This window comes from Mauremys mutica, chromosome 1 (assembly GCF_020497125.1).
Source record: "Mauremys mutica isolate MM-2020 ecotype Southern chromosome 1, ASM2049712v1, whole genome shotgun sequence".
Taxonomy (NCBI): domain Eukaryota; kingdom Metazoa; phylum Chordata; order Testudines; family Geoemydidae; genus Mauremys; species Mauremys mutica.
The window spans coordinates 306,826,154-306,844,805 of record NC_059072.1 but is presented as its reverse complement, the minus strand read 5'-3'; the positions used below and the strand labels follow the sequence as shown (position 1 = coordinate 306,844,805).

Genomic DNA, 18,652 nt, shown 5'->3' with positions numbered 1-18,652 from the left:
TTGACTCTATTCTTTCTTTCACATACAGTGCCACTCTCCCACCAGCATGACCTACTCTGTCATTCCTATATATTTTGTCTCCTGATATTACCGTGTCCCATTGCTTATCATTGTTCTACCATGTTTCTGTGATGCCTATTATATCAATATCCTCATTTAATATGAGGCGCAAAGTTCACCCATCTTAGTATTTAGACTTCTAACATCTGTATACAAGCACTTAAAAATTGTCACTTTTTAACTGTCTGCCATTATGTGATGTAACTGAATGGGACTCATCCCATTAGTCTGGGCCATGTTCAGGTCCCACACCAGGAATGACTGTCTAACCTGTGGGTACAGCTTGTCCAGCCCCTTTAGGAAACAGCCAACCACGGGGTTGGCGAAGATGGAACGCCCAGCCACTCCTGGGTGGGTGGTCGAGATGGCTGCCAGGTGTACCTTGATGAATGATGTCACCAGCCCTTGGTATTTCAAGTGCAGTAGGTAGTCCAGGATAAGAAGTATGGGTGCCTGCACTGGAGGTCTGTGGCTCTGAGAGCACCAGGCTGTAAACCTTTTCCACTTGGCAAGGTAGGTGGCCCTGCTGGAGGGTTTCCTGCTACCAAGTAAAATCTCCCTAACAGGATCCGAGCACCTGAGTTCCATGGGGTTTAGCCATGGAGCTTACAAGCCGCGAGGTGAAGGGACTGGAGATCTGGGTGGTGAAGGCGACCATAGTATTGGGTGATCAGTTCCGGGACCAGGGGCAGTGCGATTGGGATATCCACCAACAGCTCCAGGAGCGTGGTGTACAAGTGCCGATGAGGCCAAGTCATTGCTACCAGTATGACCGCTGCCTGTCTCTGCGGATCTTGAGAAGAACCTTGTGGATGAATGGGAACGCAGATGGTCCATCCAGGGGAGGAGAAACATGTCAGCGAGTGAGCCCAGACTGTGATTCTGGAAGGAACAGAATCACAAGCACTTTCTGTTGCCCCGCGTGGCAAACAGGTCAATCTAGGGAATTCCCCACCTCTGGAAAACGCTGTGTATCATGTCCAGGCGGATGGACGACTCATGATTGTGGAAGGATCTGCTGAGGTAGTCCACTGACTCATTCTGGGACCCTGGGAGGTAAGATGCTTCCACGTGAATAGACTGGGCTATGCAGAAGACCCACAGCTCGAGGGCTTCCCGACATAGGGGAGAGGAACAAGCCCCACCCTGCTTTTTTGTGTAAAACATTGCAGTTCTGTTATCTGTCATGACTCCCACACATTTCCCTTGCAATTGGGCTTGGAAGGTTTGGCATGCTCATCAGACCACCCTCAACTCCTTGATGTTGATGTGGAGCGAGAACTCATCCTGTGACCAGAGGCCTTGCGTCCATAGTTCTCTCAGGTGAGCACCCCATCCCAGCACTGACGCAACTGTTACTAGAGACAGAGAGGGCTGGGGTTTGTCGAAAAGGACTCCCTCGTACACCTCCTGTGGGTTGAGCCACCAGCAGAGGGACTCAAGGACCTGCACCGGAAGAGTGACCACTGTGTCCAGGCGGTCTCGCCTCGGATGGTAGGCTGACACTAACCAAGCTTGTAGAGGTGTGAGCCTCAGCCTGGCATGCTGTACCACATAAGTAGATGCTGCCATGTGGCCGTGGAGCCTCAAGCAACCCCTTGTTGTGGTCATAGGGTGCTGTCTGAGGCTTTGAATGATGTCCGTCATTGCTTGTCCAATAAACTGAGCTGATAAACTCTATCCTTTGAGTTGGTGATAGGGTTGATTTGTGTTAGTTGAGGAGGAATCCCAACCTGTCGAAGGTGGATCTCACAAGGTGGACCTGAGCCTCCACTTGATCCCTGAAAATGTCCCCTAAGCAGCCAGTTGTCAAGGTATGGATATATCTGCACTTGCCTCCAATGCAGGAAGATGGCCACGACCGACATGCACTTGGTGAACACTCATGGGCTCTGGATAGGCTGAAAGGGAGGACTGTGAATTGGTAACAGTTGTTGTAGACCACAAACGTGAGGAAATGTCTGTGAGCAGGATGTATTGAGATGTGGAAGTACACATCCTTGAGGTCGAGGGCAGCGTACCAGTCTCCTGGATCTAGAGAGGTGATGATCGAACTTAGGGAGACCATGCAAAACTTCAGCTTTTTCATGAAGCTGTTGAGGCCTCGCAGGTTGAGGATGGGTCTGAGACCCTCCTTGGCCTTGGGGATGAGGAAATAACAGGAGCAGAATCTCTTGCCCCATAGCTCCTGAGGAACCTCCTCCATTGCCCCTGAGGTGAGGAGTGTTCGGACCTCCTAAGTAAGGAGATGCTCATGAGAAGGGTCCCTGAAGAGGGATGGGGAACGGGAGTGGGAGGGAGAGGAGGAGCAGAACTGGAGAGAATATCCCAATTCTACCGTATGAAGGACCCAGCGGTCTGATGTTATTTGTGACCAAACACGGTAAAAGTCGGACAGACGGTTCAGGAAACAGGGATGAGGATCCGGTCCATTGACTGGTGCACTGTCCTCGGACGCACCTTCATAAGGCCTGTTTAGTGCCTAATGAAGACTGCGCCTGGCCTTGGCCTAGGCTAGGCAGGGGCTGGGAAGGCTTGCGCCTGCCATTCTTGCCACACTTCCTCAAGAAGTCCTGCCTAGGCTGGGAAGGGTAGAAATGCTGCTGGGGTCGGGGCTTAAAATATTTGCGCTGAGTGTCTGGTGTATGCATGCCCAGCGATTTCATCGTTGCCCGAGAATCTTTTAGGCTGTGAAGCCTGGAGTCCGTTTGCTCCACAAACAGGCCCATGTCATCGAACAGCAGGTCCTGCAGAGTTTGTTGCACTTCTGGGGGAAGCCCAGACACCATGAGCTTCTCCTCATGTCTGCAGCATCCAATGAGGCTTGCAACAAGGTCCGTGCCACTGCCTTGCCCTCATTCACTATGGCCCCAAACTCTTCCCTGGACTCCCTGGGTAGTAACTCCTTGAACTTTAACATGGAGCTCCAGGAGTTAAAGTTGTACCTACTCAGGATTGCCTACTGGTTGGCAATCCTGAGCTGGAGCCCCCTGGTCCAGTAGACCTTCTGGCCAAATAGGTCCAGCTTTTTAGAGTCCTTAGACTTTGGGTTCAGACCCTGCTGCCCCTGCCTTTCATTCTTGTTTACTGCGGCCACCATCAACGTACCCCTTAGAGGGGATGAAGTACTTTCTTTCCACTCCCTTTGTAGTTAGGGGAATGGAAGCAGGATTTTGGTGTTAGCCTGAATCGTCTTAATGAGGGGCAAAGCCATCCTCGATGACCCCTCCAGAGCCAGGATGTCCACCATCGGGTCCTCTTGCTCGACAACCTCCTTGGCTTGCAGCCCCATGTTGTGAGCCACTCTGCACAGCAGGTCCTGGTGTGCCTGACTGTCGATTGGGGGCGGCCTGGAGGAGGAAGACCATGCTACTGCTTTGTCCGGGGAGGACAAAGGCGATGCTGGGGGGACACAGGGCCCTGCTGGCCATCTGGAGCCCTGGAGACGTCCTGCTTGGTGCCAGGCTCCTCTGCGACGACTGCAGGTTTGGTGCTGGTGGTGGGCACAGGATTGGGAGGCGGCTGTGCGGCCCGCACCGATGTAGTCTTGGAGCCTCGAGGGGTGGGACAAACCACAGCTGCCGGGGGCATTCATGGTTCCAATACCATCGAGTGGGGGCCCCTGGAGTGAGTGCCCTGGGTCTGGTGGTAGGCCCTCAGAGTCCAAAAGGGCCTCTGCCACTGCACCTGCTATGGCACTGCACCCACGTCCTTCTTGTGGAGGCCCGACCTGCGCCAGCTGTGCTGCGAATAGTGGGACTCTGCCTCCGACAATGTGGACGTGGAGCGCAAAGGCCACGGTGGTGCCGAGCGGAGCGGTGCTGGGGATTGATGCCATGAGTACGGTGCTGGGGAGCGGTGCTGCGATGGGGAACGGTGCCGTGATGAGTGGTGCCAGGATGGAAAGCGGTGCTGGGATGTAGAGCAGCACTGCGACTCAGAGCAGTGCAGGGGACAGGTGCCGCGTTGTCGGCGGTGACCAGTGCCTCGAAGACTGAGTTGGGGACCATCGTCGGGAGCGATGGCACAGGGAGCGAAGCCCGGGGCATGGTGATCTCCTCAGCATTGACGGCTTGCCTCTAGAAGATGCCTTGTGCTGAGGCACCAGGGGCCTTATCCTGACTGGCTGGGGACCGAGGAGCTGTCATGGCAATTAAGTTCTGAGCGGCCTCAAAGGTGTCCCAGTTGGATGGGAGTTCTACGTCCTCCACCCGGCACTCTTGATCAGAAGAGTCCAGAGGTACAGGACTCAACAGCTCCCCCTGCGGGGCCAAAGTCGACGGAGCCATCTCCTCTGCCGTCGGCACCAGGTGCTCCTCCGTTGGATGCACTCCAGCAGCGCTATCCGATGCAGTGGTTCTTGGCGTGGGCGAACGCCCCATGTCCGTTTTCCTGTGCTGCTTATGCGGCACCAAGGAATAAGAGCAGTGCCAGGGAGACCCTCCACTGACTTTGGTGCCGGGGAGCGCCAGTTCTGAGGGCCAGAGTCCTTCCTCAGCACTGTCTCATGCACAGAGGCCAGGGCACTCTGCACGGAGGAGCTCGGTGCCAGATCCTGCCAGCCCTAAGCCAGTTGCGGACAAAGGGCTGCCTCTGTCAGGAGTTGTTTGAGCCTGAAGTCCCGCTCCTTCTTTGTCCTGGGATGGAACACCTTGCAGATTTTGCACTGGTCTATTTGGTGCGTCTCCTTCAAAAACTTGAGGCAAGAGCCATGGGGGTTGCCCGTTGGCATGGGCTTATGGTAGGTTCCGCAAGGCTTAAACCCTTGGGATCGAGGCATACCCCACAACCCCAAAGGGGAACAGGAAAATTGGGGTGGAGGAGCGCCCCCACTCCTACAACAACTAACACTAACTATCTGAGAACTTTTAAAAAACTATTTACACACTAAACTAGCTGAGACTAGAACTAGGGGAGCGCTTGCGAGAGCAAGCAACCACAGTTCCAATGATCGTCACTGGCGATAAGAAGGAACTGAGGAGGCGCCAGGTCGGCAGGGTCCTATATTCACCGCCATGGAGGGGCCACTCCAGGGGGCTCCACAGCTGACTTGATGCATGCTGCTAGTGGAAAAACCTTCCCATGACTGTGCACATGGCACGCACACACCTAACTGGAATCGATATGAGCAAGCACTCGAAGAAGAACCTGCAGTTCTGCCTGTCTTACTGACTCTTCGCATGGAACTGGAAGCATTTCAGCGAATGCTACCATGGAGGTCCTGGACTTCAATCTCTTACATAGCAACCTACTTTGGCCTCCAGGACCTCCTTGCTACCTTTCCCTATGTCATTGGTACCTACATGTACCACGACCACTGGCTCTCCTCAGCACTGCACATAAATCTGTCTAGATTTCTTGAGAGATCTGCAATATTCACACCAGGCAGGCAATTCACCATCACAAACCCATATCTATATTTCTAATGATCGAATCCCCCATTATTATTACTTGTCTCTTCCTAATAACTGGGATTCCCTTCCCCAGAGAGGTATCCTCAGTGTGAGAGGATACTATGACATCATCTGGAGAGAGGGACCGTTTCTCTCCGCTCCACTTTGATGTTCTCCTTCCCTGAGAAAGTAAAATAAATATTCATGGAAACACTGAGAACTGTGAATACCAGGATACCAACAGTAGGTCTTCCTCTTTACCTGAACCCTGCAGTAATATATAGTTGCAGGCAAAAGTCCTTTCATTTCATAATTGAGTCCAGTCCCACAGTAACAGATCTGCATGCATCCTTCCACACTGCCCCACTCCAAACGGTATTCTGTGATGTCGGCTCCATTATTTACTGGGACCTTTAAAGTTAACAGAAATAATTATGACTTAAATTCATTGTCTAAAAATCAGACCAAACTCACCAAATCTTGACTACCTTCTCTATAAAACAGTAAGATAATGAATGTAGCATTTTAAGCCATAAAAGTAGGCCAGAAAGCTGTAGAAACTGCATTTCCACAGGAAAGTCACCCTATGGTAGCGTCAGCAATCTCCAGTTTATTACAGTACATGCAAAACACTGCATTATTTTATTGGTCTTGAGCACATTAAAATACTAATGGATAATGTTCATGGTGGCAGAGTATTATATGTGGAGCAGTAACTGCTTTTTCAGTTGCTTAAATACTGAAGTGACACTAAGTGATAATCATAAAATCTATTAAATGTGGATATACTTCAAAGTGATTTCTCTAAAAGGACTAGATTACAAATAATGAAATAAAAATTATTCTCTTCTTTCATGGAGGACTTACCAGTGTAAGATACTGCTTCTCACTGAGGATATGCTATTATGAATCATTGCTCCAGGGCATTTTTTTTAAAAAAAGAATCATTAGTTTAAGAAGTGGACTATATGAAAAAGGAATGTGATTGAACATAAACAACATTTGAGAGAATTATGTTTGATGTCCTGTAGCTATGATTTGCGGAAATCTTTCTCTTCTATAATTTACAATAAATTGTGGCATATTCTGGACTATTTTATAGATTACATTAAAATTGTTAAAACACATTTAGGTTGCAAAGTCAAACACTAGAAAGTTAGGATGCACCAGAAGCTAGGTTGGCTATGTAAACTTTAATTCTGCTCCCTTGTGTGTATGCATCACAATACAGTATTTAAATATATAATTATATACTACTGTTTCCAGAGGACCCCTGCTCATTCAGGACACAGAATGGACAATCGAGGAATGAGGCAGCTGTCCAAATATTTTTATTCTCATTTTTTAATTAGTGGCTCCATGCCTTACTTACTCCACAGTGTTCAAAGCCTATGAGCAACACAGAATTATTTCTCTCATGATATTTTTGATCATGGTACTTATAATTGTATCTGTGTTGCACAGCCATTAATTAATTTATCTCAACTACAAGATGACAGAATTACTTTTCCCATTTTATAGATGGGGAAATCAAGGCAAAGAGGCTTGGCTGAGGCCACACAGTGATTCAGTGGCAGGGCCAGGATTAAAATTCAGGACCTCCTGATTCCCAGTGCTATGCACAATCCTGCAGACCAAACTGCCTTAGGGGCTAAGCAGCCACAGCTCCCAATATTGTTGGTTGCATTTGTGAATGCTCAGCACTTCTGTGTCTCAGTTTGCGGGTATCTTAAGTTGGGCACCAGTAAATGAGGAACACACAATTAAAATGTTGGTTTAAATGGCTTGTTTGAAATCATATAGGAAGACTGCGGCAGAAGCACGGACAGAACAGAGTTCTCCTGTGAAGCAGTCACAGCAGTAAGAAGGAACTGAGAGGGCATAGGGCTAGCGGCGCCTGATATACAGGCGCATGAGTGCGGCACTCAAGGGGGTGCCACTGCCTACTCTACGGATACCGCTAAGGCAAAAATCTCTGACGATCGCACCCATGGACATGCACAACTAGAATGGAACTGACATGAGCAAGCACTCGAAGAAGAATTAATGACATTAGCTGTCAGAAGAATCATAGAATATCAGAGTTGGAAGGGATCTAAGGAGGTCACCTAGTCCGAACTCCCTGCTCAACGCAGGACCAATCCCCAACTAAACCATCCCAGCCAGGGCTTTGTCAAGCCTGACCTTAAAAACCCCTAAGAAAGGAGATTCCACCACCTCCCTAGGTAACCCATTTGAGTGCTTCACCACCCTCCTAGTGAAAAAGTTTTTCCTAATATCCAACCTAAACCTCCCCCACTGCAACTTGACACCATTACTCCTTGTTCTGTCATCTGCTACCACTGAGAACAGCCTAGATCCATCCTCTTTCGAACCCTCTTTCAGGTGGTTGAAAGCAGCTATCAAATCCCCCCTCATTCTTCTCTTCTGTAGAATAAATAATCCCAGTTCCCTCAGCCTCTCCTCATAAATCATGTGCTCCAGCCCCCTAATAATTTTTGTTGCCCTCCGCTGGACTCTTTCCAATTTTTCCACATCTTTTTTGTAGTGTGGGGCCCAAAACTGGATACAGTACTCCAGATGAGGCCTCACCAATGCCGAATAGAGGGGAATGATCACGTCCCTCAATCTGCTAGCAATGCCCCTACTTATACAGCCCAAAATGCCGTTAGCCTTCTTGGCAACAAGGGCACACTCTTGACTCATATCCAGCTTCTTGTCCACTGTAACCCCTAGGTCCTTTTCTGCAGAACTGCTGCCTAGCCACTCGGTCCCTAGTCTGCAGCAGTGCATGGGATTCTTACTTCCTAAGTGCGGGACTCTGCACTTGTCCTTGTTGAACCTCATCAGATTTCTTTTGGCCCAAACCTCTAATTTGTCTAGGTTCCTCTGTATCCTATCCCTACCTTCCAGAGTATCTACCACTCGTCCCAGTTTAGTGTCATCTGGAAACTTGCTGAGGGTGCAGTCCACGCCATCCTCCAGCTCATTAATGAAGATATTGAACAAAACCAGCCCCAGGACTGACCTTTGAGGTACTCCGCTTGATACTGGCTGCCAACTAGATATGGAGCCATTGATCACTACCCGTTGAGACTGATGATCTAGCCAGCTTTCTATCCACCTTATAGTCCATTCATCCAGCCCATATTTCTTTAACTTGCTGGCAAGAATACTGTAGGAGACTGTGTCAAAAGCTTTGCTAAAGTTAAGGAATAACACATCCACTGCTGTCCCCTCATCCACAGAGCCAGTTATCTCGTCATAGAAGGCAATTAGGTTAGTCAGGCATGACTTGCCCTTGGTGAATCCATGCCGACTGTTCCTGATCACTTTCCTCTCCTCTAAGTGCTTCAAAATTGATTCCTTGAGGACCTGCTCCATGATTTTTCCAGGGACTGAGGTGAGGCTGACTGGCCTGTAGTTCCCCGGATCCTTCTTCTTCCCTTTTTTAAAGATGGACACTACATTAGCCTTTTTCCAGTCATCCGGGACTTCCCCCAATCGCCATGAGTTTTCAAAGATAATGGCCAATGGCTCTGCAATCACATCCACCAACTCCTTTAGTACGCTGGGATGCAATAGAAGGCCATTATCCCTGGAGTGTGGAAGTAGGAAAGAGGACACATGCTGGGTTCAGGGATGGTCAGTCTGGCTCTTTCCTCCCCTCCTCTCCCATGATATCTGAGGAGCTCATTCCCCACTGGGGCCATGCCCTAGGTCCAGCAAAGGTTGTCGGAGACTGGGGGTACCCTCTCCTGAGGAGGGTGCCTGCTCCCCGAGTCCACAGGGAAACATGCTGCTGCTGCATTGTTCCCAGTGCAGTGTGGGCATCTTAGATTACAATGTTCTTATGCAGTTATTATTTTGATATGCTGCCAACATTTTGCTGACAATGCAAATGACAGAAGAGAATGGTGATTCTCTGGCCCCAAGACTTTCGTCCTGCTGAATTTTAAAGTCCTGTTGCAAACAATGAAAGTATTAGAGATTCTTTTTAAAAAAAGTTTCAAAACTCTTTTTCATGAAAAGTGTTAGGCAGCCTAAATATAAAGGTTTCTACCAGCTCTCTCTTGTAATGTGGGATTCCATCCAACACTTAATTTGTTTGTTATTTATGCTCACTGAGACCATGTTACATAATATGAACTTTCCATGTGGGCTTGTGCAAAAGTATATATATATATATTTGCTTTTTAAAAGTGAACATTTTATAGGTGCAAAAATGCAGCTGAAAAGTCTTCAGCCTTTTTGCATTCATCTACAATGCTAACTCCCCATCCCATAGAAAGCAGTTTTTTTTTAAAGTTAAGAGTCCTCCCCCACCCTGCAGTGACAATCTTTTTCAAATTTAATCTTGATGAGATTTATTTTGCTTACTAAAAATCACGCACCTGAAAACTGGGAGGTTAACAGACAGACCCTTTGCTACATTATTACTGATGTGATGATATAAAGTACAAATCAGCTTAGAAAAGAAAGTGGTGAGTGTAAAACCATCATTTGTATTGTGTGGCTGTCTGGGTTTTCTGCAAAGGAAGAAAAAATGGTCTTTAAAAAATTTAAAAAGAATCTGCATCAAATTCATACTCACAGTGTAGCACTAGTGGAAAAACCCATAAGAAAAACAAAGGAATGAGGATATTGTGTGTTGAAGTTTGAATATGAGTAGATCATTTAGCTACAAATATTGTATAAAGGAAACGGCAAATGATGCTTTGAGGACTTTCAAATTCTGTGTTTAAGTTTCAATGTAAAGATAACCCATAATCAGGCAGCTTGTTTCTGTTTTGGCTTTTTAAAATTGACAAAAGAATGTAAAAGGTAACAACCGTAAGACATAAATAAGCCTAAAATACACAGCATAACAAAAATATTCCTACCTCCCAATACACCTGTGCACATGTTGCTGATCTACATGTCACTTGAGGGGGTTTGCACTGATCCGGTGGTCCAGGGGCTGTAGTAATTTCACATTTTTCTGAATAGGGTCCAAACTATTAAAAATAGGTTGACATAATTACTACCATGTTTTTAAACAGAAGTTTTGCCCACAGTAGCTGTATATACTGTTAGTGTTTGACAGTCAGCATCAAATATTGTGTGACTGTAATTTGTAAGATGACTTTTCATGACTTCAGGGTTCATTTCAATGTTTGAGCATTCTTCAGAACTACTATAGTATTCTTCCTCTATTGGAGATGTAGTGAGAATAAACATGACAATTTACACTCTGTAACTTAGAAGAGCACATGACTCTGTAAGTCACAGTTGCCAGGCTATATATGACAGCTAACCTATAACAGAGAATATTGTACAACTGTGTATTTATTTAAATCTAAATGAAACAGAAGACTCCAAATAATAGGCTACAACTACAATTCTTCCTCTGGATGTTAGAAAGTAATTAAGCATTCATGACCATTCTGCCCTTCGCTTCTCTGCCAATATTGACAACTAGTGACAATTGTAATAAAGGTTTCTGTGAGGTGGACTTCTGTACATTAACTGAACTGAGATGCCCACTCATTTTACTTTTAAATTAGGGTATTGGCTATTTAATAAAATCAAATATTTTAAAGCAATGGTTGATTTTAAAGCAGTTAATGTAAGGTTAATGTTCAAAATATAAGGAACCAAAGAACATTTTCTTACACTTTGTGAAGTACACACTAATAGATAAAAAACAGAAAAGAAGAAAATGCTAGTTGCTGTGCTCCAGAAAGCCTTCAGCTGTGGAATGCACACACAACAATCAATGTGCAAAACTAGAGTATATAAAATCATTTACCTACTTACTTCACAAGATGTTATGATAATTTATTAAAGTTTGTACAGTGCTTTGAATAAATGTTATATCATCATTATCATTTAGATTTAAGTAGTAATCAGATGTTTGCTCTTTCCTTCATCCAAACAATCCAGGCTTATTCAAATTGGTCTTTAACTGTTGGGTACTACAGTGCTGCAGCAAATCATCGGAACCAATTAAATCTACATTAAGAATTTGCATGACAAAACTTCTTAATACACCTCTACCCGGATATAACGCTGTCCTCGGGAGCCAAAGAATCTTACCGTGTTATAAGTGAAACCGTGTTATATCGAACTTGCTTTGATCCACTGGAGTGCGCAGGTCCCGTCCCCCCCCAGAGCACTACTTTACCGTGTTATATCCGAATTCGTGTTATATCGGGTCGCTTTATATCGGGGTAGAGGTGTATCTAAAACTTTTGAAAACAATAATATGCATAAAAATGACTGCACTCTATGTAACTCGTTTGATTTCAGACTGCCTCCTTACCCCAGCTTTGTTAGCTGCTCGCAGCCTAAAGCTGTACGTCTTTCCAGGAAGAAGGTTGCTTACGGTGCATTCAACATCAGAGCCTTGATAAACCTCTCTGTGTTCATCTGTTTCCACAGAAGACATTTCCAGACCATAACAGGTAATAGGTGATCCACCATCTGCTTGAGGTGGTCCTAAAAAACAGGAAAAGGATTATATGGTTTTAAAAATATATCAACACATTTTGATTTCTCAGGCTATATCTACACCAGGGGGTCAACAACCTCTGGCACGCAGCTTGCCCGGGTAAGCACCTTGGTGGGCTGGGCCAGTTTGTTTACCTGCCGCGTTGGCAGGTTCGGCCGACCATGGCTCCCAGTGGCCGCGGTTTGCCGTCCCACGCCAATGGGGGTGACAGGAAGCTGCATCCCTCGCCACTTCCCGCCGCCCCCATTGGCCTGGGACGGTGAACCACAGCCAGTGGGAGCCGCAGTCGGCCGAACCTGCCGATGCAGCAGGTAAACAAAGTGGCCCGGCCCGCCAGGGTGCTTACCCTGGCGAGCCATGTGCCAGAGGCTGCCGACCCCTGATCTACACTATAGACTTCTGCCAGCTTTGCTATGTCAGTCAGGGGTGTGATCTCTGACTGACACAGTTGTGCCGACAGAAGTCATTAGCGTAGATGCAGCTATACTGGCAAAGCTGTACTTTTACCTCTACAGTTTGTTTTACTCGTGGGGGGTGGTTTTACTATACTAGTACAAAACACACCTTTGTTGATATAGCTGCATCCACACTTGGAGAACTTGGCTGGCATACTATACTGATATATCAACATTGGTAAAGCACTCCTAGCCTACACTTGGCCTTAGATGATAGTCACAATAACAATTACCCCATCTCAGCTGAATTTCTTTTGCTCTTGGTCTACCCTGTAGTCTGGGAGGTTGGCCTGGACCAGGAAGCACTGCTGGTGTCTGCACCAATAAAGAATCAGATGCCTGTAAAGGAAAAATTGACAAAAGCCGTAATATAATCAGGTGCATTTTGACCTTACTTCATAAAGAAAATGAGAATACTTTGAACTACAACTAAATATCATAAATGTCATAAAAATCAGTGAGGTAAAATATTGATAAATATTTCCATGCAGATCCCAGTTTAGGAGAAGGATCTATAAAAAGAGATCAATAACCAGGGACAGTAGGAAATACAATTTTTGCACTGCTGTAACTATGTCAATTAGGGATGTGATTTTTAATTGATATAGTTATACTGGTACAAACCTAGTGTAAATACAGGTATGCAAGTATAAAGGTGCCTTGCACAAGTATAGCTTATTCCCCATCCCATAGGGGAATACGCTGTATCAGTATAAACATTTTTATATGGCTATAACTGTGTCCATACTAGAGGTTGTACCACTAACTATCCCGGTAGAGGTTTTGCTGTAAACAAGGCCTGAGAGAGAAGATAAGTAAAAATTGTTACCAAAAAAGTAGCAATGCTTTTTTTGACAGCGAAGTTGAATTGTCCACTTTTGCACTGCTTTTTATAATTAAATATGCAGTAAATATCCACCTCCAATTTGGGGATGTGCACAGGAATGCACAGCATACCCCTTGTGTAGCACGGAGTCCCATTCCACAAGGGTTCCCTGCATATGCTCAGGCCAGGGCAGGCTAGAGGATCAGAGGTTGTGCCGATCTGCCAATGCACACTGTTGCACAGGGATCAGAGGTGACTGCAGCGCACTATTCTGTGGCCTGAGGAAACATTCATTCCCTGCCCCACCTTCACATGTATTCAGCCCAGCTATTTAGACTGAGTGCTAGAATGATGATTTGGCTCTTGGAGAAATGAATATTCACATTGCTGTGCTGAGTTAAACAGATACTGCTTTAAGAAAGTTTTATTATTTCCAATAAATCACATCAGAAAAGTAGCGCAATTATATTGTCATGTTTTCTGTAAATTTGAATAGCAGCTGGAATAAGTAAAACATTTGTACAGAGAAATGTTCACATTTTATTTCTCTAAGAAATGGGAGCAGAAACTCTAAACTTTGGGAAAAAATTTCTGAAAATTTCTTGAGTCCCCAATTATAGATACTGTATTACACAGTGGTTGTATGATTATTCTACAACATTCAATGTTCCTAGCTGGACCATCAGATTTTCTTAAAGCTAAAGAGGTTTTCCTCAAGTGTCACATCTATATATAAAATATCAGATAATATTACCGCACTCTGCCCTCCTTCCCCAGTACAGTATACATGTAATCGATAAGAGCAGCCTGGATGTAGTCGATCACACAAATGTTCCCTAGCAGCTCCACTGTATATTACGTCCCAGTTGTTTCCTGAAAGGTTAAGAATTAGTGTGCAATGAACCAAGATGCAATTTTCAGCATTTCAGTATCAGACATAGCACATATCCTAATTTCACTAAACAAACGTGTGTGTCATTTGTCAGACAAATTCAAAGCTTGCTTCGAATTTCCTGGAAATGATCTAATTATCTCATGACTATAGTTTCCTAGACAAATTTGTGTAGATTTGCTGAAGTGAAATATCTCCCTTATCTGGCATACCCAATAACTAAAATGTACAATTTGTATTTAATAAAGCAGTTTAAATGTGCTTACTGGTCTAGTAATAATGTTATAACTAAATAGATGGAAGAAAAATAAGCCCATGGAAAAGATACTTTAATTAAATCATATGTATTCATTTTACACAGCAAGTCTATACTTCCTAAAATTAAAGTCTGATAAAGCCAGCCTGATGCTTGAGCAGTAGGCAGGGGCTTGCAGCACCTGAGATAAAAGGAAGTTACCTACCCTTTGTAACTGGAGTTCTTTGAGATTTTTTATGAATCTGTAGACTCAGGGGTTGCACTCTATGACTGGAGAATTTGCTAACATAGTTCCTATTTTTAAGAAAGGGAAAAGAGGCGACCTGGGAAACTACAGGCCTGTTAGTTTAACCTCAATTGTATGCAAGGTCTTGGAACAAATTTTGAAAGAGGAAGTCATTAAGGACATAGAGATAAACGGTAATTGCGATAAAATATAACATGGTTTTACAAAAAGTAGATTGTGCCAGACCAACCTAATCTCCTTCTTTGAGAATATAACTGCTTTTTTAGACAAAGGAAATGCAGTAGGTCTAATCTACCTGGATTTCAGTAAGGCATTTGATACAGTTCCACATGGGAAATTATTAATTTAATTGGAGAAGATGCGGATTAATATGAGAATTGAAGGGTGGAGAAGGAACTGGTTAAAGGTGAGACTACAACAGGTCATATTGAAAGGTGAACTGCCAGGCTGGAGGGAGGTTATTAAATGGAGTTCCTCAGGGATCGGTCTTGGAATCTATCTTATTTAATATTTTTCTTATGGACCTTGGCACAAAAGGTGGGAGGGTGCTAATCAAATCTGTGGATGACACAAAGTTGGGAGGTATTGCCAATATGGAGGAGGACCAGAATATCATACAAGAAGATCTGGATTACCTTGAAAACTGGAGTAATAGAAATGGGATGAAATTTAATAGTGCAAAATGCAAGGTCATGCACTTAGGGACTAAGAACAAGAATTTTTGCTATAAGCTAGGGACATATCAGTTGGAAGTGACAGAGGAGGAGACAGACCTGGGGTGTATTGGTTGATCGCAGGATGACTATGAGCTGCTAATGTGATATAGCTGTGAAAAAAGGCTAATGTAGTCCTAGGATGCATCAGGGTGTGGTATTTCTACTAGGGTCAGGGGAGTGTTTATACTATTATATGAAGCACTGGTGAGACCTTATCTGGAATACCGTGTGCAGTTCTGGTCTCCCATGTTTAAGAAAGATGAATTCAAACTGGAACAGGTGTAGGGAAGTGCTACTAGGATGATCCAAGGAATGGAAAACCTGTCTTATGAGAGGAAACTCAAAGAGCCTGGCTTGTTTAGCCTAACCAATAGAAGGCTGAAGAGAGATATGATTGCTCTCTATAAATACACCAGAGGGGTAAATACCAGGGTGAGAGAAGGAGTTATTTAAGTTAAGCATCAATGTGGACACAAGAACAAATGGATATAAACTGCCATCAAGTTTAAGCTTGAAATTAGACAAAGGTTTCTAACCATCAGAGGAGTGAAGTTCTAGAACAGCCTTCAAAGGGAAGCAGTGGGGGCAAAAATCCTAACTGGCTTCAAGACTGAGCTTGTGAAGTTTATGGAGGGGATGGTATGATGAGACTGCCCACAATGGCACATGACCGATCTGCAACTGCTAGCAGGAAATACCTCCAGCGACAGGTGATGAGACACTAGACAAGGAAGGATCTTAGTTACCACAGAGAATTCTTTCCTAGGTGCCTGGCTGGTGTGTCTTGTTCACATGCTGAGGCTCAGTTTGCCATATTTGGGGTCAGAAAGGAATTTCCCCCCAGGGCAGATTGGCAGATTCCCCCCCTGGGGTTTTTTCGCCCTCCTCTGCAGCATGGGGTATGAGTGACTTGCAGGTTTAAACTAGTGTAAATGGTGGATTCTCTGCAACTTGAAGTCTTTAAATCATGATTTGAGTACTTCAGTAACTTAGCCAGAGGTTATGAGTCTATTACAGGAGTGGGTGGGTGAGGTTCTGTGGCCTGCAATGCACAGGAGGTCAGACTAGATTAGTCTATGAGATGTGTGGTCCCGATCTGTATTCCACTGTGGGTACGCATGTGCTCCATATACCTAGGACCAGGAATTCTAGCAAGTAGTGTCCGTTGGTCTGTGCCTGCAACCTCAGTCTCCTTGTGTCCTTGCTGATGGTATAAAGGGTGGTGCGGACTGATGGCTTCTCCAGTTCCTCTTCTGACCGCGAATCAGAGATGATCCAAAGCAGAGGAGAAGGAGGGCAGGTAGTGGAATACAGACAGGGACCCAACATCTCGAAGAATTCTAGTTACAAAGGGTAAGCAACTTCCCTTTCATTTTGAGTGCTGGTCCCTATGTGTATTCCACTGTGGGTGACTGACAAGCAGTACTCATAGAGGAGGAGGGTGCAAGAATGGAGGTAGTATGGCTGCTTGTAGAACCACTGTCGTGGAGGCTTGGACCAAGGCATAATGTCTTGTGAATGTGCAGATGGACCTCCACATTACTATCTTACAAATATCAGGCAAATATCTATTTGGTATACGCAATCCGGTCGAGTCAAACCACAACATTTTATAAATGATGTTCAAGGCACAAAGACCTCCAGGAAGTTGAGTCATTTTGGAGTCCTCAACAATGTGTGTCATGGGCTGTGGATGCCCACATTGACACAGTGGGATGTCTCTTAAACACCACCGAAATTCCGCTGCAGCACAAGTTCCAGGTGTGACACTACACCCCCTATTCATCATAGTGATATTATGATATGATTACGGCATAATTGTGACGCATTTTGTACAAGATGGGCCATGTAAGGTGTCATTGGAAAAGTTGATTTGCTAAATATGATGATCCTATGTGTGTACATATATAATTTTTGTATCTGAAGTTGTGAATATTGACTATGTATCTGTATTTCAAATGTGGTTACACCTGGGTGACACCCGCTAGGCAAGTCCTTGCCCAGACCCTGTAGGGAACAGAAGCAATGACATTTCCTGTTATTCTCGTGGCGAACAGGTCTACTTAGGGAGTTCCCCACCTCTGGAAGAGTGTTCGGGCTACCTCCAGATGGAGCGACCACTCGTGATGAGAGAAAAAGGATCTGCTGAGAAGATCTGCCAGCGTGTTCCTGACACTGGGGAGGTGTCAGACCTTCAGGTGGATCGTATGCTCGATGCAGAAACCCCATCATCTGAGAGCCTCCTGACAGAGAGCCAATGAGCATGCTCCCCCTTGCCTGTTAATGTAGAACATAGAGGCCGTATTGTATGTCAGCACTCTCACCACCTTGTCTGCCAGGTGCAGCAGAAAGACTCCGCAGGCAAAACATACCACTCTGAGCTCTTTGACATTTATGTGCAACATCATCTCCTCTGGGGACCACGTGACCTGGGTCTGGAGTTCGCTGAGATGTGCTCCCCAGCCTAGGTGTGAAGCGTCCAATATCAACTTGATGGAGTGACAAGGGCTGTCGAATGGAACTCCTTCCAAGACTGCCCTGGGGTCAGTCCACCATTGCAGCGAGGTAAGTATTGTTGGCAGGATGGTAACGACTTTTTTCAGGTGATCTCTGGAGTGGGAACAGACGGTTGCCAGCCAGGCTGTAAGGGCCGCATCTGGAGCCTGGCATGACAGACGAGATATGTACATACTGCCATGTGTCCCAGCAGGCATAGACAAACCCTGGCCGTGGTCAGGGGGAATGTGGAGATGCCTGCAATGAGGTCCACCAACACTTGGAACCTTTCCTGTGGTAGAAACGCTCTGGTGCAGGTGGAGTTGAGAATCTCTCCGATTAACTCTATCCTCTGTACTGGAACTAACATTGACTTCTTGTTGTTTACCAGCAGGCCCAGGGATCAGCACGTGTCCTGCAACACCACGACATCTCTTTGGACTTGGGACCTGGATCGACCTTTGACTAGCCAGTCGTTGAGGTATGGGTAGATCTGGATACCCTGATATCTGAAGTAAGCCGCTACTACTGACATGCACTTGGTAAACACCCTCCGTGCTGTCGCTAGGCCGAAAGGGAGAGCCGCAAACTGGTAGTGGTCTGATCCCACCATGAAGCATAGGAAGTGTCTGTGTCTTTAGAATCATAGAATATCAGGGTTGGAAGGGATCTAAGGAGGTCATCTAGTCCAACCCCTTGCTCAAAGCAGGACCAATCCCCAACTAAATCATCCCAGCCAGGGCTTTGTCAAGCCTGACTTTAAAAGCTCTAAGGAAGGAGATTCCACCACTTCCCTAGGTAACCCATTTGAGTGCTTC

General features: G+C 45.6%; 1 protein-coding gene across 4 annotated transcripts in view; it reads right to left on the bottom strand.

Moving 5' to 3' along the window:
- The window catches only part of FNDC3A (fibronectin type III domain containing 3A), a 178,541-nt gene that overhangs the window by 15,282 nt on the left and 144,607 nt on the right, over positions 1–18,652 (bottom strand). For all 4 annotated transcript variants that reach the window (XM_045013964.1, XM_045013974.1, XM_045013983.1 and 1 more), the window contains 5 exons: positions 13,982–14,100; positions 12,635–12,740; positions 11,758–11,933; positions 10,337–10,450; positions 5,715–5,864 (listed from right to left, as the gene is read on the bottom strand). In XM_045013964.1, coding sequence (XP_044869899.1) covers positions 5,715–5,864; positions 10,337–10,450; positions 11,758–11,933; positions 12,635–12,740; positions 13,982–14,100 — 665 coding nt within the window. The remainder of the gene's footprint in view (positions 1–5,714; positions 5,865–10,336; positions 10,451–11,757; positions 11,934–12,634; positions 12,741–13,981; positions 14,101–18,652) is intronic.